Source organism: Eptatretus burgeri, chromosome 4 (genome assembly GCF_056783735.1).
Source record: "Eptatretus burgeri isolate ZD-2024b chromosome 4, Ebu_testis_v1, whole genome shotgun sequence".
NCBI lineage: Eukaryota > Metazoa > Chordata > Myxini > Myxiniformes > Myxinidae > Eptatretus > Eptatretus burgeri.
This window is the reverse complement of record NC_140964.1, coordinates 91,820,993-91,848,797: the sequence shown is the minus strand read 5'-3', so window position 1 is coordinate 91,848,797 and position 27,805 is coordinate 91,820,993. Positions and strand designations below refer to the sequence as shown.

General features: G+C 41.2%; 1 protein-coding gene across 1 annotated transcript in view; it reads left to right on the top strand.

Moving 5' to 3' along the window:
- SMYD4 (SET and MYND domain containing 4) overlaps positions 1-27,805 on the top strand; it is a 111,854-nt gene that overhangs the window by 70,219 nt on the left and 13,830 nt on the right. The window contains exons 6-7 of the mRNA XM_085879331.1: positions 1,903-2,057; positions 11,895-12,024. Coding sequence (XP_085735457.1) covers positions 1,903-2,057; positions 11,895-12,024 — 285 coding nt within the window. The remainder of the gene's footprint in view (positions 1-1,902; positions 2,058-11,894; positions 12,025-27,805) is intronic.

Sequence of the window (27,805 nt, the reverse complement as noted above, 5' to 3'; positions counted from 1 at the left end):
TATGAAGTTGCCGCTATGGATTAATTTGTGTCGCGTCGAGGAACGATCCGTTCGATTGGCATATAAAACCAAAGTGGTTACAGACTGGTAGACTCTGCTCGGTCTCTGACAATACCAGTCTGTAACCAGGGGTTCTATTTCCCCAACTGGCAAGGTACAAGGATTACGTTGGTATCGCAATTGAAGGCGCGTGACCCTAGGCCTGTGCCGAGCCGGCCAGCGTTATAAACCCTGGAGACGGTGGTGATGAGGGTGGCGCCTAGGACCGGGTGAGAATCCCGCCACCCCGGATCCGCAACGATATTATAAGGGGGATGGGCACTTATCCAACCAAGATGTTCTAGTTTTGTATTTTTATGAATTTTCTGAAGTTTGTAGAATTTGTTTGTCACTTGGAAGTTGTGGTTTACGATGTGAAAATAAATGGAAAAAGTCTGATTTAATGCAATTTAAATCCAGTCTATAAGGCAACAAAAGGTGAAAATTTTGAAAGGAGACTTTCTGTAGACACTGCATTGTGGTGTAGAAGGAAAACACATGTAGCATTTCTCAAGGAGATACAAAGGTTGAAATGCATTTTCAAAATGATTTAAAATGCTTTTCAAGGAGGAAGAAACATTTATATTTCATGTAGATTCAGTTTTGAGATATTGAGAAAAGAAGGGTGTGTGGGGGAAATGTATAACCAGAAGCAGAAGGAAATTCGAGTCGAAATCGGAATCATTGTGGGGTGAAAAGTGAAGTTGTTTTTTTGTTTGTTTGTTTTTGATTATTTTTGAGGAAATAGGATAATGTTGAGGAAGCAGAAGGCAGGATACCTTGAAAGAAGGAAACAAAATGAGGAACACAGAGACGAAGATTTTTAGCTCGCCTGTTCAAAGAACAGAGAGCTATAGCGATACCCCCGGCGTGAGCGTCAGCGTCAGCGTGAGCGTGAAAATGTTAAAGTTTTTGGTGCAAGTTATTTCCTGTCTAATGTTTTTATCTACCACACTATTTTTTACTGATTACAATATACAAATACATATATTGATTTAAAATTATTTGGATCAGACTTCACTGCAATGCTTTATAAAAAATATTATTAGACTAGTCTTTTAAAAACGAGAAATATATAAACAGGCGAGCATTGGGTGGCTTTCACACCAACTCTCTGGTTCACACTTTCTACTCAAGGATAAGCCATGTCAGGTGAATGAACAATACAAAATGAAATTAAACAAATTGCAAAAACAAACAAATTAACATGAAATATTGCACAGTGTACATCAGCAACACGTAGACAAGAGACAGCAACATAAAAACACAACAAATCCAGTTGGGAAAACTCTGCTTGAGTGAGGTGGAAACGGAGAGCTCAGATTTTCATCACCACGTGCAGAAAGGCCCGAACTGGAAGGCCAGCATTTGTATCGTTTTGTCTTTTGAAAAGGCTATAGTTTTGTCTTTTAGAAAGAGTAAAAGTGAAAGTTGTAATTTTTGGAATAAAATTTTGAATTATCTATTCATATGCAGCCTGTGGCTGCTTGGCTGCATCATTTTCTGAGGGCACAGCTGTGTCGCTGATGTAATTCCCCCTGTTACCAGCACGCTGGTACTCATTTCACTGACCTCAGAAGGATGGCAGGCTGTCAACACACCTGGTGTTAATTCATTGGCTGACAGGGACTTTAACTCAAGGCTCTAAGATCTTAAGCCAGCCACCTTAACCATTCAGCTAACACCAGGCTTAACCCCTAAATCATGTAATGAGATGCTATTTAAATACTACAATGAATTCCTTTACATGGTTTTCTCACCTCACCCTAAAATCACCACAATAAACTTTCATTCATGGTATTTTTTTGGTTTGGATAAAACTCTCAGAAAATAACATGTGATTTTGTCTCATCCCAATTCCAGGTCCCCAAGAAGGACGCATGCCACGGGCGAAAAGAATCCGCAAACTGAGAGCACAGTACTATTTCCACTGCTCCTGTCAGGCCTGCCAAGAAAAGCCGAAGGACCCCTCTAAAGATAGGCTTCTTCGGTGTGAACACTGTGGACATGATCTGCCTGTAAGTCATCCTTTCAGAAAAGGATATAAAAGGAACTTGGACAAGGGATGGTTGCCATTTTGCCTATCAAACCTGCGCTTTAACTACACCACATTAATTCCATCCAACAGTTCATCAACTTAAATTCACTGAGGGGAGGATTTGTTTGGATAAAAGTGTGGGTATGAAAACAATGGGGCAGGTACATAATAGACATCACCAGGGTGTTTCATCCACATTTTAAAGAATATATATATATATATATATATATATATATATATATATGTATATATGTATATACATATATACAGTATGAGTTCAGTATTAAATGTTATTTTTAAAAACTTTAAAAAAAAAAATTGTTTTGTGTTACTTTCATCTTCTAAATATGCAATGTGCAAAAATTAATCAAAGGTGAGGAATGAACAGCACCGCATTCACAGACTTCACACATCTCAGACATCACAATCACAACACAGGTATCCAATGACTAATTCATACCTCAGCAACCTACCATTCCTGTCAATGTCCATGTTCCCCTCTATCCCAAATGCTTCTAGATTCCTATATACTGTTTCTGCTGCCACTACCTTTCCAGGGAGACTATTCCATGCATCAACTGCTCTATGATTTCAAGACCCTTGCTAAATTTACTACTAGCAAATACACACATTGCCTTTTATTAGTATAGATTACTCTCTGAGCACTGATCTTTGACAAATATTCTGATTGGGAAAATTTTTTTTATCGCTTTCAACCGTACATTGTGCGTTCATTTGGTGCACGTCTTTTTGGTAAGTTTATTCTGATGAGTCATTTTTGCCAAGTTGCATCATCTCCAAGCTGTTTCCAAAAATTATGACTATCCCATTTCAGCTACATCATCGCCAGTTCACAATTCGACCATAATTTGCTATGACGATTATTTAGGCCCAAGGAAAATACTACAAATAGTTGGCCTTCACCTGGATAAACCTGTGTTTTCATTTGGACAACTATGTCACTTTAACTTCTGCAACAGGATTTCATGGCATCAGTTACTATGACTTTTCATAATATCGCACATTTGCCAAAAAATAACGTTCTCCCAACTGCACTCCTTTTGCATGCCAACAATGAAAACAATCTCATCTTCGATGACTACACACCAATCACACATCAACAATTTCATCGACTAAAGGTCATGTGCACATCAATGTTGATCTTTCACAACATTACTAAACCTAAACCTCCACCCTGACTATGAGGCATAAAAGGGTCAGTAACATGCCAACATCAAAAGCCTGGTGTGTATCAACAAATAACCACATTGACTGTTTAGTGTTTCCTAATTTCTATTTCACCGGGTCCCTTCACGAGGGTACTTTATTGTTGTGGGAATTGCCATGGGGGTAACGGGGGTAAGGTCGACTAGTTACTCCGTGCATGCAGCACAAAGTGGGGTTAAGCTATTGGTTCACTCTGCCTGTGTGCCTGTCTGTCTGTCTATGATCGAAGAACTACTTGATTTAAATTGAATTTTATATTTTGAACACTGTAGAACACTAATTGGAACATGAATTTAAATACGAATACTTCAGTTTGGCAGGACTTTGACTTTGAATTGGGCAAATTATATGGCGTCTTGACCTGAGCACACATGCAGACTCGCTGTAAAGCAATTGCTTCAGTCAGTCTGGCAGTCAAACAAAATTGAAAATCATTCCAAACAGGAAACTTACTGTTTTTTGGGGAACGTCATGAAAGACACAAAAAGAGACACGAAGAACTAATTTAACAGGTTAAAAAGGTAGTGTGAAAAAGGGTGATCAGTAGTGGTAAACCTCCAAATAATTGCTTTGTTTTGTTTTTTTTCTACAGCCTTCAAGACATTTTATTTCAATGGAATGATACATTTGAACAATGTAGAATACAAATCGTGTCGTTTGCACTTGCAAAAACCTTCAGTTTCTCAGTACTTGGGCAAAACTTTTTGCCATCTCGACCAATAAATTTTGCTGCATGCTCTGAGGTCAGAGTAACAGCGAGATTCAGACAAAAATGGTGGGTGGCTCATGCTCAGAAATTCTGCTCGTGCTCAGAAACATAGATCATGCTTGGAAACGCAAAGTAAGAGTTTAAAAGACCCTTGCCATGTCCTTTTTCTCAAGAGTGTGTGGGGTAAGGTGTTTCACAAACTCTCCAATTATTTCATTAATAAATGTCAGGCATAAGTATTGGGTTTCTGTATGAAATGAGAGGACACATGTCAAAGTATGTCTAGCAGAAAACCAAAATGTCTTTCCTACTCTTCTGTAATTTGTCTAAAGCCCTCACAACAATCGCTCCACCCCGATCCATTAAATAGTTTCCCATTTGTGATCTAAATGTGTTCTTTGGAAATTGTAAGCGGTGACTATGCACATACAGCGAATCCCCCAAGGAGGTAAAAATATCATGAAACAAATGGCACGGCACCTCAGCAACTGTGTGAGACATAGGGTTTGAACCTTCGAAGCTCGCCACATGACCTCTCAGCTCATTCATCTGAGCACAGTTACGAAGGATGATAAAAGCCACGTGGGGAGAGCTGCGTAGCAGTTGGGAAGCAGCAGTTGGTGATACAGCCATGCGAAAGTTGTTGATGAACATGTACGTTGGTGCGGTGCACTTTGTTGAGTGGGGAGTAGTGAGCTTGAGTGGAGGGACTCAAGACAGGGGGAAGGCCCCCTAAAAAGCGCTAAGAGCACGAATGGCACGCCAGAGACCAGCCCCATGGAGTCCAGGCGAGGAGCGCAACATGTCCAGCAAATGGGCCCAACACCATCAGCACCACGACCACCATGCACAAGCCTTGCACGTAGAAAGGTCTTTTCGGTCTTGTCACCTCTTCCCTGTCTTTAGTCTTCCCTGTGTGGGAGTGGGCCTCAGGTAACGAATAAGCCTTTTGGATTACGCGAGGGATGTGTGGGATTCGAGGCAGTTGCTTGCAGTCTGTCTCTCTCTCTCTCTCTCTCTCTCTCTCTCTCTCTCTCTCTCTCTCTCTCTCTCTCTCTCTCTCTCTCTCTCTCTCTCTCTTTCTCTTTCTCTTTCTCTTTCTCTTTCTCTTTCTCTTTCTCTTTCTCTTTCTCTTTCTCTTTCTCTTTCTCTTTCTCTTTCTCTTTCTCTTTCTCTTTCTCTTTCTCTTTCTCTTTCTCTTTCTCTTTCTCTTTCTCTTTCTCTTTCTCTTTCTCTTTCTCTTTCTCTTTCTCTTTCTCTTTCTCTTTCTCTTTCTCTTTCTCTTTCTCTTTCTCTTTCTCTTTCTCTTTCTCTTTCTCTTTCTCTTTCTCTTTCTCTTTCTCTTTCTCTTTCTCTTTCTCTCTCGCTCTCCCCCCTTCTCTGTTCCCTACTATCCCTATTATTACCTCTGCCACCTAAGGTGGATGGAGGTTATGTTTTCACCCCTGTTTATTTGTCTGTCTGTGAGCAGGATATCTCAAAGTTGGGGCCGGATTATGACGCAACTTGGTGGACAGGTTGGATGTGTAACAAGAACGAATTGATTCGATTTTGGTGAAGAATCCGTGGATACGACATTTTGAAGTGATTCTTCACCATGAAGAGAGGGGGCCCAGTTTTTTTTCACACTATATTTCAAAAAGTTGTGGACGGATTATGGAAAAACTTGGTGGATGAGTTGGGTCGGGTTAAGGTCTTCCTTTAGTCTCAATCATTTTTAACCGGTGAACTCGCCTCAGGTGACAGGCTTGTTGTAGATACTGTGTATCGGAAACTGAAGCAAAGATCTTTTGGCCTCTCTCAGCAGCCAACACCACAGTCCCAAGTACTTTGTCGCTTAATTGGTGACCTTCCAGGTGGGAGATTTGACCATGTCCACCCACATCACCGTCACACTTATGTTTAATATTCTTGATGATATCTATTCTTGACCCTCTTGATTTGATTTTCCTTCCAATGTACCTTCCAGCTCCGAAACCATGTCCAACTGTAAACCCATAAAACTTACAAAAAACATTGGCAATGATTCGGCATTAAACTTTTAGCCTGCCTGACAGGATATCTACCCTCATTATCCGCGAAGTCTCTGTTGAGCTAGCAACACCTATAACCCATTTGATTACCTCCTCTTTTCAACAAGAAAAGGTCCCAGACTCGTGGAAATGCACTATAGTTGTCCCGATCGCCAAAACTAACCATTCTTCTTTGGAAAAGTTAAGATCAATATCTCTTACAGATCATTTTCCTGAGAGCACTGAAGCATTAATTGCAAGATGGATTACTCCAAATCTTGATCCACATCAGTTTGGAAGCCACGAATTGCTTTACACTTTACATTGCCTCATTAACATGTAACATCCTGTGTACATTAATGCGGAAAAGGCCGAGCCGTTTTCCTCAATCATTTTAACGGACTTTATGAAAGCTTTTAATCAAATTTATCACACAATTGCGACCATAAAGCTTATTGATCTCGATATACATCCCGCTTTTATTCCCCGGATTTTTTATTTCATTTTCTCCCATCAGCAGTGCGGACGCTATCAATGACGTACTGTCATCTGATGAACTGTATACGGTTAAGTACGTAGATGACGTAACACTGGTTCATTGTCGTCAATCGCACTAGCTGTCAAATATACAATTAGCAGCCTATAATGACCTTTTGTAATTGTCACAAAGCGATAATGTAAGTTTATACCCTGCAAAATGTGTCAAAATGGATATTTCATTTATGTGAGATCCTCCAAATGAGCCACTTTGTGCATATTTGAAACCATGAGCTCAATAATGTATGCACTGTGAAAGTTTTCGGTTTTTACTTTCATAATGATTTAAAGTGGGAAGCTCATGTGAAAAATACAGAAAAATGTACTAATGAGCCCCATCTGCCCAAAGCAACTTGTTTTAAGGTGCTTATGATTTGTCTTTCTCCTCTACATACCATACCATTCCCTTATATTTTCATTTATGGATGTTGTCCGACGATTGTGATTTTTTTTTCCCAATAGAGCAGCTTTGATGTCCATCAGCATGCAAAATTTCAGCTTTCTATGTCATCCGGAAGGCAACAATCTTGAATATCAGTCAATGAGTCATTGAGTGGTTAGAAAGAGCTTTATATATTAGATCTGAAAAATTAATTAATGAATTAATTTTAAATCACATGCAGGTGAGCGACCCAAGACAATGAGGATGCATGGTTCGTATGCTCACACAATATGTAAGTTTACACAATGTGAAAGCATACCCTGCTCGTAATTATATAAAACCATCTCGGTTTATTATAATTGTAGAAAACATCTAGGTTCATTTTAATTGTATAACACCACGTAGGTTCATTGGAATTGTATAACACCACGTAGGTTCATGGTAATTGTAAAACGCAATCCAGGTTCATTATAATTGTAAAACACCATTTAGGTTCATTATAATTATATAAAACCATCTTGGTTAATTGGACTTGTATAAAACATCGAGGTTTATTATGATTGTAAAATGCCATCAAGGTTCATTATCTATCTATCTTCTATATATTACTAAAACTCACATCATGTATGTATGTATGTATGTATGTATGTATGTATGTATGTATGTATGTTCCTGAAATACAGCCAAAATGGTACACGATAGCACAAAAATTTTTGGCCCACATTACTCACCATTCTCCTGTGTTGTGCTGTATCAAGTTTCGTTCAAATCGGGCAACGAAAAAATTATTAAAAAATCGATTCCCGATTTAGTCAAATACGCTTCGGGATTATTTGATCAATGCAAACAACCTCAGCGGTATAGTTCGCTGGAGCTATCTTTTTTTTGTTTTCTTCAAATGATTTATTTTAAAATCTCAAACATTTAGTAAAGACAAAGAACGATTTATTTTTAAGCATAAAATAAACATCGCCATTTTGATCTAATACTTCTATGTTCATTAATAAATAAAATAGTGTTTAGAAGATTACGCACAATAATTTTTTCGACTTTCTTTTCTCCGTTTTTTTTTTTGACATTGACGTGCAATATCAAGTTTCGTTCAAATCGGGCAACGACAAAAATAATTTAAAAATCAATTCCCAATTCAGTCAAGTACTCTTCGGGACTATTTGATCAATGCAAACCTCAGCGGTATAGTTCGCTGGAGCTATCTTTTTCTTTTTTTTTCTTTTTTAAAATGATTTTTTTTATCAACCGCTTTCACAACGGGAATCCAACGGGTTCATGGGTCGTCTAGTAATTATATAAAACCATCTTGGTTCATTATAATTATATAAAACCATCGAGGTTCATTAGAATTGTTGAAAATATCTGGGTTCATTGTAATTGTAAAACACCATTTGGGTTCATTATAATTATATAAAACCATCTAGGTTCATTAGAATTGTAAGAAACATCGAGGTTTATTATAATTGTATGACACCATCTATGTTCATTATAATTATATTGTTGCAGTTCTGCGAAACCGGCAATGGCATCTAACATATAGCAATCATAAGACAGTTATCTCATTATTAGTATGAGTTTAGTTAGCCTTTCCATATGTCTAGTGGGTAAATGGCAGAAGATGCATTGCGTAGGTCTTTTAGCTAGGTCTTTAATCCCTTGCTCTTTCATTTATTTTACTTTATTTCATACACAAACCCCGCCATGCATGCACATCAGATCAGTGACGCAACTCAAGAAACGTCTGGAGGCACCATGACCCAGCTCATTTGCATATGCATGCCAAGTTCCTGTACAAACAGTACACCATAAACCAACTGATGCCTCACCTCAGACCCTCACCACAATACTACAATGCTCACCACGATCACTACAGACGCCTTCTAAAAATCCCCACAACAACCTATGCCCGACCTCTTCACCACAAATGCACAACCACAACCAACCACTTTAGTCTCCTCACTACGATCGTTCAACCACTCCCAATGTTTCAACATCTTCACCACAAATGCTACAGCACTTCCTCGACCTCACAACAACCACTACAAACTGCTCAACCACAGTAATCTCCCTGGCCACTCACCACAGCCTCTGAGGGCACGAAGGACATTGCGAGCCGGGGTGTTTCGGCATGTAACTGGAAGTGCAAACGTGCGCTGAGGTTCGCTCAATGACGTCTGGGTAGCTTTGGCGTGCCGCTAAATAACCACGCTTCAACGGAATCCAGCGCACGTTCAGAGCCGGAGAGTGCTCACAAAACTCTCGGCCAATGCTAATTGTGAAGCTCTGTCGCGTGGCCCGGCCGAGAAGCAAATTAAGCCATGGTCAACTCCGGAGTCTGGTGGGGCGTGGCTACGGAGCTGGGTGATGGCTATTGCACCAATTAGGGCCCTCGGAAATTCCTACCAGGCCTCCTGATCCGCTTTTTGGCCCCTCCCTTGCTCAGGTTCTATAAAAGATAACAAATCAGGCTCAGTCGGGCTCCTTCGTCCAGCCTCCAACTCTCCTTCGTCCAGCCTCCAAGCCAAATGTCTTTACCGAGCAGAGGCGGCAGTGCAACCGAGTGAGGCGGAGCGAGCTATTACCAAGACCTGCCAGGGTCATCGCTGCTCGGCTTCGGCTGCGTTCTGCAGCCAATATTCATAACATTTACAGACTTTCTCACACGTCCCTGTTAAGCTTTCTTCTCACGCATCTTTTTCTCTCATCTGTGTCTCGTTTACTGCAGACACATGAACTAAAGTAGCAGCCATTACTGATTCACATCTCTCACACCTTTCTCTTGCATCATGCTGCACCACATTTTTGCACCTCCCATTCACACATCACAGACACCCCAGTTTTCTTCCCTTCTCCCCTTCCTAAGTTATTGGGTTGTGTAGGTCCTTCGACCATGCCACGTATAGTGAGGTTGCTCCACCTCAATGGTTCCTCCTCTCTCTGGATGAAATCTAATTTCCTCGGATGTGTGTGTGTGTGTGTGTGTGTGTGTGTGTGTGTGTGTGTGTGTGTGTGTGTGTGTGTGTGTGTGTGTGTGTGTGTGTGTGTGTGTGTGTGTGTGTGTGTGTGTGCGTGTGTGTGTGTGTATGATGGCGCCTGTAAGCTGTGTAACAGAAGTAAGACTAGAAGGTTATCGGGTTAATTCTGCACCGTGTCTCTTTCCTTTTGTAAAAATTTGCATTTCTTTTGCTGCACCCACAAATTCTTTGCTTTCCCCTGCTGTACATTTTATGAATAAACCAATTACTGGGCCACATAACTTTCCTCGCCCTTGCTTGTAATAAATTCCTATGTTATAAATGTACCCAGCTCTTTTTTTCCTTTTCCTCCATTGGTCCAGCATGGTTCACACATGAGCTTAGCCGGGAGATTATAATACCCCAACGGATTGGCTCTCACATCAGTCCAGCGTTGTGCTAGTGGTAAACTCGGCCGCCTTAATCAAGATCCAATAAAGATAAAAGGGGCACAACCATCAAGGATGCGATTCCCCGATAAGGAGACTTTGTGTCCCACAGTTAAACGGAAGTCAGACGGAGGACACTGGATCACGTGATTAAATTGTTAGCGTTTGCGGTCGATTGGCGACCCGCCATGACACTAACTTATTCGTGGTGCAACAGCCTCGATTCCCGGGGAGTCCAGAGAGAACCGGGGATACCCCCACCCTAATGGTATCTCTGCAAATCTGGGTCCGCAACAATATAAAACCATCTAGGTTAATTATATTTGTACAAAACATCTTGGTTCATTATAATTGTATAACACCATCTCAGTTCATTATAATTGTATGCAAAACATGCACATAGCATTGGGTGGGGGGGGGTTGTTTTTTTTCATTTTACTTTCCATTTTCAAAGATTAACGTGACTTTTTTACTTATGTATCATTCCGCACAGCTGACACTTGTCTGGTGTGTGGTTTTGTACTTTGTTTCCTTCCTGTATTCTATCTGATTCCCTCACCTTGCATTTGCTGCCACTCATTGTGTAACATGCTCTTACATATCCATGGTTAAAACAACAATGGGTTGATGACAGGTTCACACAGCATTGGCTCTTTTAGGCAGGAAATAAATTGAAAACTATGAATATTAAGAAGAAGTGGTAATTTGGTACTAATTTTCATGCTTAAGCCACAAATTTTGAGGCTGTATTACCATTGCCATAATAGGTGGACGTTAACCACACTGAGGTGTTGAAGGCATGAGGGGAGGGAGAGAGATTTTTGTTTCACATTTTTGAATACAATCAGTTTGTGCTTGCATTTGGGTTATCCAGTTCTAGGTATGTAAACAGTCAGAACTGAATTAATCAGCTGATGTTCTTGTGGCATGCCAGGAGGTAGCACTTCTTTGTGAATACCATGTTTGAGGTTAGCTTTAAGCCAGCTGAATGATCTGCACTCACTTGATAACTTTTAAAACCATGGTCACTTCCACTTTGGTAGACATATGAGCTGGGATGATTACTGCATACCCAAATGCACCCTTTCCATACCGCAATACACCCCACCGGTTCATGAAGTAATTACTGAGGGTCCAATGAGATTTGCTTTGAATAATTTGAAGGAAAACCAAATATATTTCAACAACAAATGCAACTTTAGTTAATTTTTCCATCAGTTTATATGGAGGCAACCATGTGTTGCCTTCGTGGGTCCTTGATAAGCGAGGAAACAATTATTTGCGTTATGTGTTTTGTCACCACTCAGAGGTAGGGATGTGAAGTGAAGCATTTAATAGCAATTGATCAGATCTAGCAATTTTCATTTATTTTAAGTTTGAGTTTCATTTCCCTTCGATAGTACTGCATGTGATCATGACTGCAGCCTGCACTAAAGTCGTGGGCCCACATACGCTTTACTCTTGTGGAAGTTGGCACATCCTTATAAACGTTGCGATTGTTTTTTCAGTCTTTGCTCATGTACATTCCATTGCAGGGAGTACCACTGGAGCTGTGTCATCACTGTGGCCAAATGATGAAAGCATCTTCACAACACAAGGCCGAGAAAGAGCTGCGTCTCTCACTTGATCATGCACACCGTCTCCTGGAGGCTAACAAAGAACCAGGTTAGAAGCTCACCCTGCAAAAAATTGTTCTTCAGAAATTCTACAGAACTTGATAGTTCTACAATACACAACAGTACACGTTCTATAGAATACTACAGAACATTTTTTGCATGGTCATTATGTCATTTGTCAAGCTAGACACATGCCTGTCTATTTATTGTGGAAAACATTGCAAATAATGCTTTTTTTTAAAGTGAGTGCCTTAAAACGTGCTTCCCTTTTCTTTTTTTCAGTGTACAGCTGCATACTAACCTGGTTCCTTTATTTTATTTGTCCGATTACTAAAGGTCATGGCTGCATTTCTTTTTGCACATAAACCCAATTAAATCAAAATGGTTCCTCTTCGATGATCTCAGGAAACAGCTCTGACAAGCATGTATTCAAGTGTGGGTGGAAGGGAAGAGCGGGGGTGGGGTGAGTTTACTTTGTTCCATTGTATGGAACTTTTAAAAATCTGTTTGCTGCCTTTTGATGAGCAATGAGCTGGGCGGGGGGGGGGGTTATATGCAGAGAACACAGTAGGTGTATAATGTTTGGATAAAAACAAAATACATCAGTTAGGGTAAATAGTCATTTTGGATTTTCTCGTAAAAGACCAAAAGTATGTTCCAGATTTCTGATTCACTCTTTATTTTTGGAGGAAAAGCTCTATTTATCTTTATTACCTTCTCACATAACAACAGGTGTATTTGATATCGGTGTTAATTACCTCTGCCACCGAAGGTGGACGGAGGTTATGTTTTCACCTCTGTCTGTTTGTCTTGCCTGTAAGCAGGATATCTCAAAAAGTTGTGGATATATTCGGACGACATTTGTTGGACAGGTTGGGTGTGTGACAATGACAAATTGATTAGATTTTGGTGAAGATCCAGATACGATAATTAAAAAAAAAAATTCGAGTGACTTCACCATTGAGATGAGGCCAAAACATGATATTTCATGAAATTTCAAAAAGTTGTGTATGACTTATGACAAAACTAGGAGGTTGAGTTCGGTGTCAAGAACAAGCAGATTCGACTTTGGTTCAGGTCCTGATCCAGATCCAGCCCATCAGTGGGATACAAAACATAAACTCTTCAACCTGACAGAGGTATGTGCTCTACCGATTGCCGATGTAGTTTTTTTTGTTTTTTTTTGTAGACATTGTCGAGGCTCATATGAGAGTTAACACACAAATGCACAACAAGGGGCGCAGGCGACAAGAGGGGCAGGAGAGGGAAGGAAAAAAAACAATGGGGAACAGAGACATGAGGAGATCTGTGGATGGGAGAGGGATGGGGTGGGGTACACGGGGTACACACGATGGACACTACAGGACTTTCAGGAAGTAAAGTAGGGAATTTGAAGGAGGTGGGTTTGGGGTGGATTATCAGAGGTAGAAAAGATCGTGGTTTGGGGTGAACAGCTGTTTTGAAAACCTAGAAGGAAGAGTGGGATTGAAGAGAGTGTGGGAGTTTGTTTCAAAGGCAGGAAAAAAGTAGGAATGAAAGAGTGAAGGTAAACAGCGATTCTTGATTTTGGTAGTTTTACCAGAAGGGGGTTGCTGGTGGACCTTAAGCGCCCTGCAGAAATATTGAGGGGACATATCTCGTAAAGAGCAGGGGGGCGGGGGGGTTGTGAGGCCGGAGAGGAGACTGTAAAAGACAGAAAGACCACCAACCTGTCTGCGGTGAGAGATCCAAAGACTCAGCCTCAGGGACCTTTGTGGATGTGAGGGGGGAAACTTGGGAAGGGGGAGTGAGGAGGAAGATTGGGTGGAGAGTTGAGGGGGAGAGATGAATGGGGAGAGTTGAGGCAAAAGGGTGAGGGGGAGTTTTTGAGAGGAAGGGTGAGGGTGGAGTTTTTTTAGAAAGGTGAGAGGGAAGCTTGCAGGGGGAAGAGTGTGAAGGTTGCTTTGCGAGGGAGGGTTGAGAGGGAAGCTTTGAGAGGGAGGGGAGACTATGAGAGCAGGCATGGCCAAGGTACAGGAGGGTGATGGGAGAGGTGAGGAGAGGGGAAGAATGAGACTTGGTCGAGGTATGGTGAAGAAGGGAGCTGGCAGGGGGAGGTACAACATTTGAGGGGTTGTAAAGAGGGAGAGGTGTGCTGAGAGGAAGGAAGGAGCATGTTTGTGGAGATTAATGTACTGATTGAGAGAGTGAGATATGTTAGGTTAGAATGGAGCCCACAGATGTTGGAACACCACACACTTTTGGACAACAGAGGAGGAGCTGATACTGAAGTAGAAGACAGTAAAGAGGTGCCATGAGGGGCAAGATGGGAGGGGTAAGGAGAGGGGATAACAGGTGAGGGGTTAGGATGACGTAGATTTAAGGAGGTGGGGTGAATTGGCACTGAAGTTGGAAAAAAAAGGATGATTGATGAAACACGAACATGCATCGCAAACTGGATTTCAATTGTTTTTTTAAGTCAGAGATGCAATTAAAGACGTTACGTGAGGGATGCAATAAAGGAGAATTAAGAGAATGGAGAGAAGAAACGCTGAAACAGTTGGATTTTTTTTAGACAAGATATGAGGGAAAGGTCGAATTGAGAGCAGTCTGTGGAAATAGAAAAAGAGTAGTGAATTATGATACAATACCGAGAACCACACATGTGAAAGAGGAAGTTCAGGTCAGGTCAGGTATGGGAGCATGCGCCAGAGTAGCGCGTCGCTGCGTCCACTTTCCGCCGGTACTCCAGGGGCCTCCATCTGGCCATCCCCCAGGCAGATGCCTGGCCCATCCCCATCTCCTTGAGAAGCCGATCAACCTGCTGCAACCACGAGGCACGTGGTTGGCCCGTTGGCCTCCTCCACTCACGAGACTCCCTCGCTGAGAGAATCTGGTGAGCAGGATCAGCGTCAGGAAAACAAGCCACATGTCCATACAGCCGCAGCTGATGCTCATGGACTATGCAGGTAACAAATCTCATTTGAGTCTCTCTCAGCAACCGCTCGTTGGACACAAAGTCTGACCAGTGATAGCCAAGGATTCTCCGAAGAGACCTGGTACTGTGGGAGCAGTTTCCTGCTACCTCAAGACAGAGAAACGCAAGTTCATATACAAGCCGTTTATTCAGTAAAACACGACACTTCCATGCATGGAAGGAAGACCTCAGCCAGCTCCATAGTTACAAGCTGAAGACTTAAGGTTACATAGCATATTAAGTGCATATATACAGTTTATCAGATGGAACTTTGTGAACTTCAAATATGCCACATAGATAGGTTTTGGTTTGTTTTGGAGTTTGTTTTCAGATTCAAGGAGAGGGGTGTGGGGGGGGGGGCGAAGAGAGTCATTGTTTTGTCCTGCTGACTACATGATCACAGATCAATGGTTCACTAAACCGATAAGATTTAACAAAGGTTGTTGATGACTAAAGTAACGATCATGTGTGTATTTTCCTACTGGTTTTCTCAGCATGTATACTTAGCTTTATCAGCATGTATACTTAGCTTTCTCAGCATGTATGTTTATTAAAATATTTCTTTAAAGAACTAAACTAAGTTAATTTGCATTTTGCATGATTATAAATATGATTTTAATAATTCAGTTTCCACAGTTCCCCCTTTTGTTCTCACAGAACCAAGTAAAGGGTTTGTTCGGTAAAAACAAATCTACTGAAAATCTAAATTTGTCGTTTGGCTAGCGGCAGGCTCGTTTCCACCGCGTCACCCAAACATGCGTTCTATGGTGGGTTAACACCCTTGCTAGTGGATGCAACCCCGATGGGGGGCCACCACCTCCCCATCCCACAGAGTTGGGGCGCCCAGGCGATTTTGGAAGGAAAGAACCCTGTGCATACCGAACATATACATCCAATAGGCAATCGCCTTTTCCAATTATATTAATCAAATTTAATTTGAGCAAGCTGCTCGAATTCTTTTTCCTCTGAAGTTTTAAAGATATCTCTATTATTCCACATCTCTTCATCGCAATCATCCATCTGTTTTTGGCTTTTTAGCAACAATTGTTGAATTCTTTCAAAAGGGGTTTTTGTCAGTTCCAAAGGCACGAGTGTCTGTACTTTCATATTTTTCCAAAAAGTACCACCGTCACGGTGTCTCGACTAAATTTTAAACTAGGTTCTTCATTTTCTGGGTTTTCTGGATCTTCTGGATCGTCAGAGATAGTTTCTCCAGGGAAACTTCATGTGCTACCATTGTTGTTACTGTGGTAAATTCTCTCTCTCTCTCTCTCTCTCTCTCTCTCTCTCTCTCTCTCTCTCTCTCTCTCACTCACTCTCTCTCTCTCTCACTCTCTCTCTCTCTCTCTCTCTCTCTCTCTCTCTCTCTCTCTCTCTCTCTGTCTCTCTCTCTCTCTCTCTCTCTCTCTCTCTCTCTCACTCTCTCTCTCTCTCTCTCTCTCTCTCTCTCTCTCTCTCTCTCTCTCTCTCTCTCTCTCTCTCTCTCTCTCTCTCTCTCTCTCTCTCTCTCTCTCTCTCTCTCTCTCTCTCTCTCTCTCTCTCTCTCTCTCTCTCTCTCTCTCTCTCACACACACACACACACACACACACACACACACACACACACACACACACACACACACACACACACACACACACACACACACACACACACACACCGATCATTACTTTGATGACAACAATAGCAATGAATATCATAGCCCAACTATCAGTATGTGGAGTATCCATGTTCCCTATCCACCAAACACTCCAATTAACCAAAATCCGAACCCTCCTTCCTTAAAATAGCCATGGTACTCTGCAGCTGCCTTCCTTATGTGTTGTACCACATCATGGATATATACCTTTAATGATGCCTGGGGTTCCACAAGATTATTCATTCATATCCTTATATCTATCCTTGTCCCAGTAATTTGTCCCTCAATAGTTACTTTTTCTTCCCCCTAAGATAGTGAGGCAAAATTTGTCCTATATCGGGGAGTGTGATCATCTTTTTCCCTTGTATATAGGAAGTTACGTTTCACCCAATACTTAGGATAGTACCAGTGCAAATAGCCAGTACATTTGTACCTCTCCTTTTTTCCAGTTACTTGTTACCTCTCGTACTTTTGCACTTACATCCCCTTTTGTCCCTCCTATTCTAGATAGGACTGGGTTAGCTTATCTACGATCCAGGTTCCCATATTTATCTTCCCCTGAAAATGGAAATGCCGAGAGGGGCAGTCCATGCTTTGATGAGTGGGGTAACTGTAAGCAAGCCCAACACTTGCTCTTGTTCATACTTTTAGCATATTGTAAAGATATTGCTAAAAAGGTGTTCAATGGATGTCCAGTTATCCCTTCATGTAACACTATGCCTCGTTTCAGGCGTACAGTGTCTACGTCCCCTTCATCCCGTGTGACACAGGGTGCATAATTATATGGAAGGGTCATATAGGTGTTTGTCCCATACATGCCTTTCTCATGCAATTGATCCTGATGTTTACCTTCTCCTATTCTGTGTTCCCAGCCATAATCCTTTCTTTCTCTTTACAACTTCCTGAATGTTTTTTTGCAGTAAGATGCATGAATCTTACCTTTGCACTTGATAGCTGTGTTGGTGACCAATAATACCTGATGTGGTCCGGTCCAACGTGCTTTCAATGTGTTCCTCTGCCTGAACACCTTGATGTACACCCAGTCGCCAGGCTGGATGCTGTGGTGTTTCTCTGCAGCTGGTCTGATAGTGCTTGTCTGACCTGCGAGTCAAACTCTTTGAAAACCTTTGTTAAGGCAGCACAAAAGTCAATCGTTGTCTTGTCCATCATGCATATGTCCATATGTTTTATAGACACTTTACCAATATTATAACCTAGTGTTGGCTTAGCAATTAGGGTGATGGCTTGGGATCGTAGAGTCTTGAGCTCGAGTCCCATTGACCACCGAACCAACACCGGAGGGTTGACTTAGCCTGTCACTCCTCCAAGGCTGGCAAAAATGAACACCAGTACTAGCACTAGGGGCACCGCATCAGCGGCACAGCCATGCCCCAACCAATGATGCAAGCAACAGCCAAAAAGGCAGCACACACTACGCACAGCTTCTGCAAAAAATTTCGGCCACAGCTGCAAATCCTGGAGCGTGCCATGTTCGAAGCACCTCCTTATACATCCCCCTTTTGCTCGTGTGGCCACTTCCGTGAGCCAAACGAGCAAACGATGATAAAAGCACCTTTCGGGCAACCACTTTACCCTCCTTTTGAGACCCAAAGTTTTGTTTCTTTGTTATAACAGCAGCCTATTTTCTCCCACTTGGCTTTTTCACTTGCCTCAGCTGCCTCCTGTAGTGCTGCAATGTCGTCAATAGTTGGCGCCTTTTCTTCATTTTCTCTTTGGCTAGCATATTTGCCATTTCTTGTTTTTGTTGCTTGTTTTGCTGCTAAATCAGTTGAGGCATTTCCTTTTGAGACCATATCTTTTGCTTCATATGTGCTCAACATTTCACTCTGGCTAATAGCTTTTATCAGTTCCACTATCAATTTACCATTTTTGACTAGCATACCTTGCAATGTTATATACCCTCTTATTTCCAAAGTTCCCCGACATTTGTGTGCCATCCTGTAAACATATCAGGAATCCGTATATATTATTATTCTTCTATCCTTGGCTAGGTTGCATACTGCAATTAGCGCACATAGTTAGCCTGCACCCTGTCATTTGACAATCTTCTCGAGGTTCCACTCAACACATGCCCTAAGTATGTAACCTGGGTTTTGCACAGTTGTAATTTGACCTCTGGTACTCCATTGCCTTTGACAGCCAGTGCCCCCGAAAGGGTTAAGATGTTCCCCTTGCAATGTATCCCCTGATGTCGAGCAAATCAGCAAATCATCCACATACTGTACCAATAACGCCTATGGCAAGCACTGAAATTGTGCACTGTCCAAACATCTGACACCCATCTTTTAAATAACTTTACCATAAAGCAGATCAAAAATACAACCCAAGCTCGTTAATCTTTTAATTAACAAATTATGGCACTACATGAAAATTACAACTGCACCTTCCCTGCTTTCACTAATGCAAATTGGTCTATGATGTGCTCAAAGTCAGTTTTTTCAGTTTCTTCTCTTTATACACTCAGCAGAGCAAAATCAGAGTCTGCCTTGATCCATGGAGGCTCTCAAATACGAAAGTATTAGTTTCAACTTGCTGAATGATCTCTCACAGCTGGCGATGGAAACTGCGATCGTCAGCATTATCGGAATAGCTATCCGAAGATCGGGGAAGATGCTCTCATCTCCATACTGAACAATAAATTCGAGAAGCTCTTCAGGTCTTGATATTTTCATGTTGGCCTGACTTGATAGCAACATTCTGCAATCCAAAATTTCTTCATATAGCTGCTGTCCATCAACATCAGAGCTTGTACATTTCACCCAAATTTTCACACTCTCTTTTTTTTTGAGATCGTTACTGTCTGCGCCGTAACACATCCCTCGACATCGAGAAGGAACCCAAACTTGGCATCAGTGTCGTGCAAACGAGCGAACCTTTCGTCCATTTCTCTGTGAAGATGGTCGAGTGTTCCCTTCATGACTCTTTCCATTTCCTCATTGGCTGTAACCCAGTGTCTCTCGAGTTCTCATCAGCCATTCGTTTCTTTCGTCTCTGACGTCTTTCAACTTCAATTTCCATTCTTGACAGAGACCGAGTCCTGCTCAGTGGTGCCCCCCACCCCCCCTCAAGTGGTGCCCAGGTCATGTGCCATACCTGCTATACCTTAGGTACGCCACTGACCAACGTAGACCCTTTAATAAGTACTATGTGGTACCATCCCTTTGTACCCTTCGTTCTCTTTCATGCGATACTAATTTCTGCCCCATACCTGATGTAAATATTGTCTTGGCAAACTCTTTACTTTCGTGATCATTGGCCCAATCTCCTTTTGTCTGTATTATGCTTGCGATAACTTGCTCACTCTCTCCAAAGGATATTGTGAGATCTTTTAATATTCATGAGCCAATGCTATCAGACTGGGCACCCAATCAACATCCATCCGAGAGGCGGAATGTACGTTAATGCATCGCCTGTTTGTGAATATAACAGCATGAGCATTGATGTCCATTTATATATTATGTATGCATATTTGTGTTTTCACATCACACCATGCCTCGTGTTGGCATAATGGTTAGGGTGGTGGGGTTGGGATAATTGACCATTTTAACCCACCCTGTATAACAAGCACAGTGTTCTCACCTGCTGGCATCTACCTACATGCACACGCTTACCTTCGTGTATCTGCCTGCAGTCATTCACGTAATGAGTGACCTGTACCTGCATGCTCCAACATGCGGTGCCTTCCGCCACATCTACATAGCTTTTACCATCTATTTTAAATCTACCACAAATTCCTGCCACAATCGATTGCAAAAATTCAGATCATAATACAATGATGCAACCAATCGTGCTAATACAACCAATCTATTTTTTATGCTCAAAGAATTGTCGTTTTTGCACTTTGTTATCAACAACAAAAATCGAACAATTCTTTTCAGCTTTAATCCTACAACCAGCTCCTCACAAGCAGGCTCCCACCTTTTCCTTCTCACACACAACTTGACAAACAAGCAAATTCCTCTACTTCATAGCGGGGTATTTTCTTGCCCCGCCTCACTGTACACGAACAACTGTTGCTTACATTTCCATTTAAGATGTAGATTCATTCTTTTCCTTTTCTCGAAATCAAACTAAAACTATATATTCTTTTTAAATACGATCTTAAAATTCCAACAATCTCTCTACTATATCCAGCACGATGACCTCACCCGTTCATGCTAGATCTGAAGGTCAATCGCCCTTGCAACCTACTTTGTATATACACACACAGACCGTGCCTGCTTGCTCCACGCTTGAGCTTCGTGCAGATTTCATTTTAACACTCTCACGCTTGCAACCACAATTCAACTGCCTGTTGTGTTCAACACACACACTCTCACATGCATGTGAACCACCTCAGAACATTAACTCAATATAAAGCATCTCGCATTAAATCACATTTGTTCCATACACGATGAATTAAATAATTCTGATGTTAATGCGTTACTGGTTTTCGCATCCTTTGTTCATTCTCATTGGACACACTCTCTCAGCTTTCATCTGAGCTGGTTTATTATCTTATATATTATTTCCAAGTTTGTGGTTTCGTGTCGCGCTATCTTCGACTTTGTTCTGCGCTCGAGTTACGTGATATTCGGCTTACATTATCTCAATGACCATATGAGGTGCATGGTACAAAAAAAGTAAATAAAATGGTTCTGAAACAGTGAAATCGTGCCAAAAACGGTTACTGCATTTGTAATGCTATATTCCAAAACATTGTGTATCAAGAAGTACTTTGAACATTGTATTCCACTTACTGCATTAAAGTAAAATTACTACTGATACTCTGCATCAGTTCCTTTCTCAAACACACCCACCCCAACATGTCGCGCAGAGCGCGTGTTATGCTAGTGCACGATTATTTTTCACATCTCCATTTCAGCTTTGTGTTCCATTTTAGCTTAAATGGGAAAAGGTCTTGCATCATCATCAGTCTTCTGCCAGGCTCCCACGTGGGGCTGTTGGTACTTCTGCTTTTCTTTGGTATTGCGAGAAGTCATCTGAATCCCACCGATCTTCTTCTCGTTTCTTCTTCCGCAATTTTCTTTGGATAATAACTTGTCGTAGTCGATTCATGAACTCTTCCAGTTCTTCATCTTTTTTTTTTCATCCTTGTATTTTCCCCAATTAATCTCAGGTGGACATATTGCTGTTCTTAAATGAATAAGTAATTGTTGTACTCGAGCATTATAAGCTCTTTCGTTTTCTCCTTCCGGTGCGACATCCGGCCACACGGTTCCTTAGTTTTCCGCCATATTTTGACCGGCAATACTGTTGTCATCAATCCGATTACATCGTCGTGGTTAGCTTTGTTCTAATTTATATAATACAATATTTGTTCCACTAATCATTCTGGATTATCATCATAATCTTTCATTTGCATTTTCATGGCTTGAAATTCGCTCTGGTTCCATGCGCGATGGATGAAATAATTCTGATGTTGATTTGTTGCTGGGTTCAGCATTCTTTGTTCAATAATTGGGCATGCTTTTTCGAGCTCCATGATTACTGACTTGTACAGGTTTGTGACAGCCTTGAAGGTCGCATTAGTACTCATACCTCTCGTCTCACTTTCGTCTACTACCAGTGCTGACATTTGAATATTTCCTCGTGCCTTGCGGCGAGCGTGGAGCTATCACCGGTAATATTTTTTGCACTTCTTTAAGAGTAGCTTGTACGTTCATCAAACTTCCTCTTATACTTGCGCTCTTCGCTTGCTCCTCTCTTTTAAGGCTCTCTTCAGCCCTCCAATCGACTGGTTTTCACGTCGTTTTATTTATTTTTTCTCCTCTTAGATTTTAAATTCTATCTCAACGAACTCTTTGCTTTTTCTGTTCTGTCCACAACTTCACATCTTTTGTAGTTCTCGACCCAAAGGTTTCATTCATAGATTCGGCATTTGACCCGAAGGCGGGCGCATCCTCGTCCGCTCCCTTTTGATGTTTGTTCCTCATAAACACTCGTCAGCGCTCCCCCTTATTTTTTTAAATTGCTCTGAGCACTTGCTGGTGCTCCTTTCTCTAAATCGTTCCAAGTACTTGCCAGCGCTCTTCTTTCTAAATCGTTCTAAGCACTCGTCAGTGCCTCTCTTTTACAGCGATTAAACCCTTTGGCCCCCTGGCTTTCTACTAGCCCTGATTGGCCCTTCCTGCACCTATCCACCCTTTCCTTGACTCGGCGACACTAATCCTGCACCTCCCGCCCTCTCGACTCGGCGACTTTTGATCCAATCCTGCGCCTCCCACCCTGCCAGACTCGACGATAATCTTTCTATGCATAGTGCCTCTCGCCATTTTACATAACTTGCCAATCTCATTTATGCAACGTGATCAAAACATCGACGCTTTTATCAAAACATTCCAGATGTTACCCTTTCTTAAAGGAATCCTTCAAAATAAAATAAATAAATAACTATTTTTTAAAACCCCAAAATAAAATAAATAAATGTCTTATTTTACCCAACAAACAGCTCTGTATATATCCTTACCTTTCAAATTTTTGGTTCGAGACTGCGCAACCTTCTGTGTAGAGCTCATCTGCCTGGGAGAAACGCGTGTTCCAGCAGGAATTTCTCACCTTTGGCTTAATCAGCATTCACTCACGACCAGGCAGAACCCCTCTCCCCCGGATGGAGGCTATCGTCCCATCTTCGTCGCCAAACTGTGAGAGCAGTTTCCTGTGATGTGGATTTTTTTAACCCACCCCATTGTGATCGTTGAAGGATTCTACCTGGCCGATTGTGGAATCCTATTTGACTTCAGACAGAGTTTAACGTTTGTCCGATTTGGTTATAAAATCCTGCATAAAACCCATTAACACTGAAAACCGATGTCCACACAAGTCCTTCCTTGAGTAACAATTTATTTTCTAATTATACACCATTCACTTTTCACCCTCATACAATGAACTTAAGAATCCCCATTGATTGCAATATGTTTTATCTTCTATTTCATTTATTCTTACTTGAGTTAACAGTTAGACCAACCCGATTCAATTCACTTCCACATTACATCTGAGAGTTCTATTCTAACTTGGCACTTGGTCAGTTCCAAGGAGCACAAGCCACTGAGATTCTAATACTTTCTCAGGTACTTGCACTGAAACAATTTTACATTTCAAAGCATTTTATACTTTCATGAGAGAGTGGTGGGGGCTATCAACCCAGACTGCAGACGTGTCCTTTAGACGAGAAGCCACTTCATACATTTCGAGGCAAAGGTTCGCTGTTATCAGCTAAGGTCACACCGCTCCAGCTGAAGACATTTATCATTTTGGGCAAAAGTCTCTTGGCCAGAAAGGATAGCCAATTCAACTTGTAGCATAAAAGTTGCATTTCTAAAACTCCATTTATTACAATTTAGAATACATTAATATAAATTTTTTCCCCCACACTCACCCTTTTTTTTTTTCTTTTCTTTTTAAAGGAAAATTTGAAAAAAATTTCTTACATATGATTACCACGTCCCGTTCCTGAAGGAGAAAAGATTTCCATTACTCAAGTTGAATCAACAATGGCAGCGAGTGCTCTTATCAGAAAATGAGTGAGTTTCCATTTAATTTATGGCCTGTTCATCAGCATGTGTCACACATTGAAAACATGCTACCCGAAGTCAGAAGATAAACAGGTCAGGGTGTGGATAGAGCAGCACCCAACGGGAAACACAATCGAAGCACTCCTTGAGCTGAGGAGAAGGTAGATGTGGGCAAGTACAAGCTTGGGCCGGACACTGGGTTGAAGGAGCGCAGTGTGGAACTCCAGGCCTGTCGTACATTGAAGTGATCACAGCAAGTTCATGATGTATTTGCAGAGCAGCAATCGAGAGTGTGGCTGAGAATATTCCTCCACGCAGGCACCACACAACGCCGATGTTAAGACTTTGCTCAACCTTCTCCTCAGTGGGTTTTTCTTTCTTTTCCCACATTGCTCCATCTCATCTCCTCAGGAAGGGGCATGATCACGTGTTGAATGCTCAATCACCCAAATCTGGGTTCTCCCATCGTCCAATCTTTGTGTGGAAGTTCTTTCCAAGCTTCATTTGGACAAAATCGTACATTTCATAGTTTAACTGCATTCAACACTCTAAAACAAACAAAGCATCAATTAAACACCAATCAATAAACGTCATGGGCACATGCATTTCAATAAGACTAACAAAGGTTCTTATAGAAGCATTTAAATTGCATTATATGTCATATCAATATTTTAATCCCTTTCCTTGTTATTTCCCAAAACAACATGCTAAAATATACAGAAATCCCAGTTGTACGTATACTCAAAACATCCATCTCATTTGCTATTTCCATGAAAAAGCAAACAGTCTTTATCAGGGTTCCAATTTGCGATCAATAATTCTTTTCACAAAAATATTCCATCATTTATCCCAAAAATATGAAAGTAATCTATTTCTTCAAGAACTGAATCCAAATCGATTTTGCACAGTTACCATTTTAACATTCACATCTGCTAAACAATTTACAGTTTCATTCACAAATAGTTCCAGAGCAACTGCCATTTTTTTTTAATTCTCAGTAACTTTTCCTTATCCTCAATTAACAGATTGACAAGGGTTTTTTTTTTATGAGCTTAGTCTGAAAGTAACTCACACAGTTACCGAGCTGTAGTGTCCTTGGCTGCAGAGCATAAAATATCTCAAAAATAATGTTTAACCAATCTCTCTCAAACAACACTCTGAATTCCATCGACATTTTTAATCTCTGACATTTTCCCATCTATTCACTTCTCTCTCACTAAAACAGCAAACATGCTGCCATTTTTCCAACTCACATACACAAACCATCTATCACTTCCTCTGACCTTCTCAATTACGAATCCATTTTCCTTTATCAAAACAAATAAATCATTTTAAACAGTTGTACAAAAATTGTCAAATCTGTCATCAGGTGAATATAATTTAAATTGCAGCTCAAACACTCTGTCTACACATGTAGCTACACCCTCCCCTAACTTTATCCCAGTTTTGGGGAAAACATCTTAAACTTCAGACTAATAAACATCCAAACTCTCTTAAACAACTTTTTGGTCAAAACAATAAAATATTTCCTTTTAAAATCCATAAATGAAAAATTAAATCTTCAGCGTCTATCCAATTAAATCATGAATTTACCTTGACTAAATCGACCAAAGGGTTACACTGGGTTGGTTGTTTGCCATTGCCTTCTCAGCACAAGTTCAGGCAACCTCAACATTCGCAGATTAATAAAACGATATGCCTATTTCAACGTCCATCCGAGGGAATCATCAATTATCTGTGAATTGCCCCACGTGCTAAACATCATCAAATCATTCCAAATCACGTTTCTACATTTAAATCAAATCTTTTAAGTACAATGGTTACAACTCAGATCAAATCTTCGAAACATTTCTGCCACGTCCTCAGAACTTGCCCAGCACTTAAACCTGCCGGGTTGTGTAATTACAAATCATCACAATGCCAGTGAGAGCTCAACTCCCAAGACTTCACATTCCGAATACAGTATATCCCACATTCACAATCGTTATTTCAATCTATTCAAAATCCCTATGGTTGTAAAATAAAACCTCAACACTTTTTCCGAAATGGACTTCACTTTAAACAGATTCAGTAGAGAGGGTGCGCCACAAACACCAAGTAACAAGGAACAGGAAGTTCTCTCCACATCCGGTGGGAAGAAAAAGAAAAACTCTGACAGACAAAACCCACAGTTTAGCATTACTCTGTCATGGCTTCAACACACACACTAACGAGCATTGCATCTTATTGTAAAGTCATTACCAACGGCATGCACACTGACAAATAGCCGCCATGCTCTTGAATCTGCATATGAATCGAATTTCACACTTAAAGCAAAGACTCGAACACAGACTCAGTGTAAAGACATGCCACCCCCCACAGATCGAGTGGAGGGGGGTCTCACACAGTGCAGCTTGCGACCTTCACGTGAAACCACAATGCCAAGAATGCATAACATGCCATTTCAAATAGACCCACAGCTTAATTCAGCACGAGTTAAATTATCGTCAAAATCCCAACAGAACACGTTTCATTGCAATGAATATTGGACTCGCACAAGTTTCATTTTTTACTCTCAGCAACACATGCATCTCAATGCAAATCACCAACCACGCCTCCAGCCGGTCAATTGTCTCCTGCACTCCACAAAACATTTCGTGCAAATCATTGCATTTACAAATCCACAAAACCTCCACACAATATAATATAACAACCTCACTGCCAACAAACTTCCAGTGAGTTCAATGAACAAAAGGTAACTCTTATAACTCTTACAAACAGGTAACTTATAATATTTATCTATTTTAACCCTATCTCGGCGTCTCAGCCGTGTCCTCGGCCATCTCTCTCACAGCCGGTCCGTATCAATGCAAACATGTGGCATGTCGCTTCATCATTCCCATTTAATTACGCGTCTGGCTCCTCATTGAGCATCTTCTTATCATCTGACTCCTCTTCTTCTTCAGCACTTTTCTAAAACAACTACAGCACTTATCGTTTACTTTAAAACGGACTCTCTCCGCGGATCCTCTTCTTTCTATCAATAAAATTATCTGACAATGAACTTTTCTTTGTTCGAAATGCGTTACCTGCTGAGAGCGCTCTCCCTTACCTTCGCTCAAGCACTTGTTCCTCCAGGCACTGCCTCTGGCAGATTAAGCACCTCCGGTCACGAGCACCGCACAACGTCGGTTCGAATCCGAGTCACCAGGCGCCAACTGATGTGGATTTTTTTAACCCACCCCGTTGTGATCGTTGAAGGATTCTACCTGGCCGATTGTGGAATCCTATTTGACTTCAGACAGAGTTTAACGTTTGTCCGATTTGGTTATAAAATCCTGCATAAACCCATTAACACTGAAAACCGATGTTCACACAAGTCCTTCCTTGAGTAACAATTTATTTTCTAATTATACACCATACACTTTTCACCCTCATACAATGAACTTAAGAATCCCCATTGATTGCAATATTTTTTATCTTCTATTTCATTTATTCTTACTTTAGTGAACAGTGAGACCAACCCGATTCAATTCACTTCCACATTACATCAGAGAGTTCTATTCTAACTTGGCACTTGGTCAGTTCCAAGGAGCACAAGCCACTGAGATTCTTATACTTTCTCATGTACTTGCACTGAAACAATTTTATATTTCAAAGCATTTTATACTTTCATGAGAGAGTGGTGGAGGCTATCAACCCAGACTGCAGACGTGTCCTTCA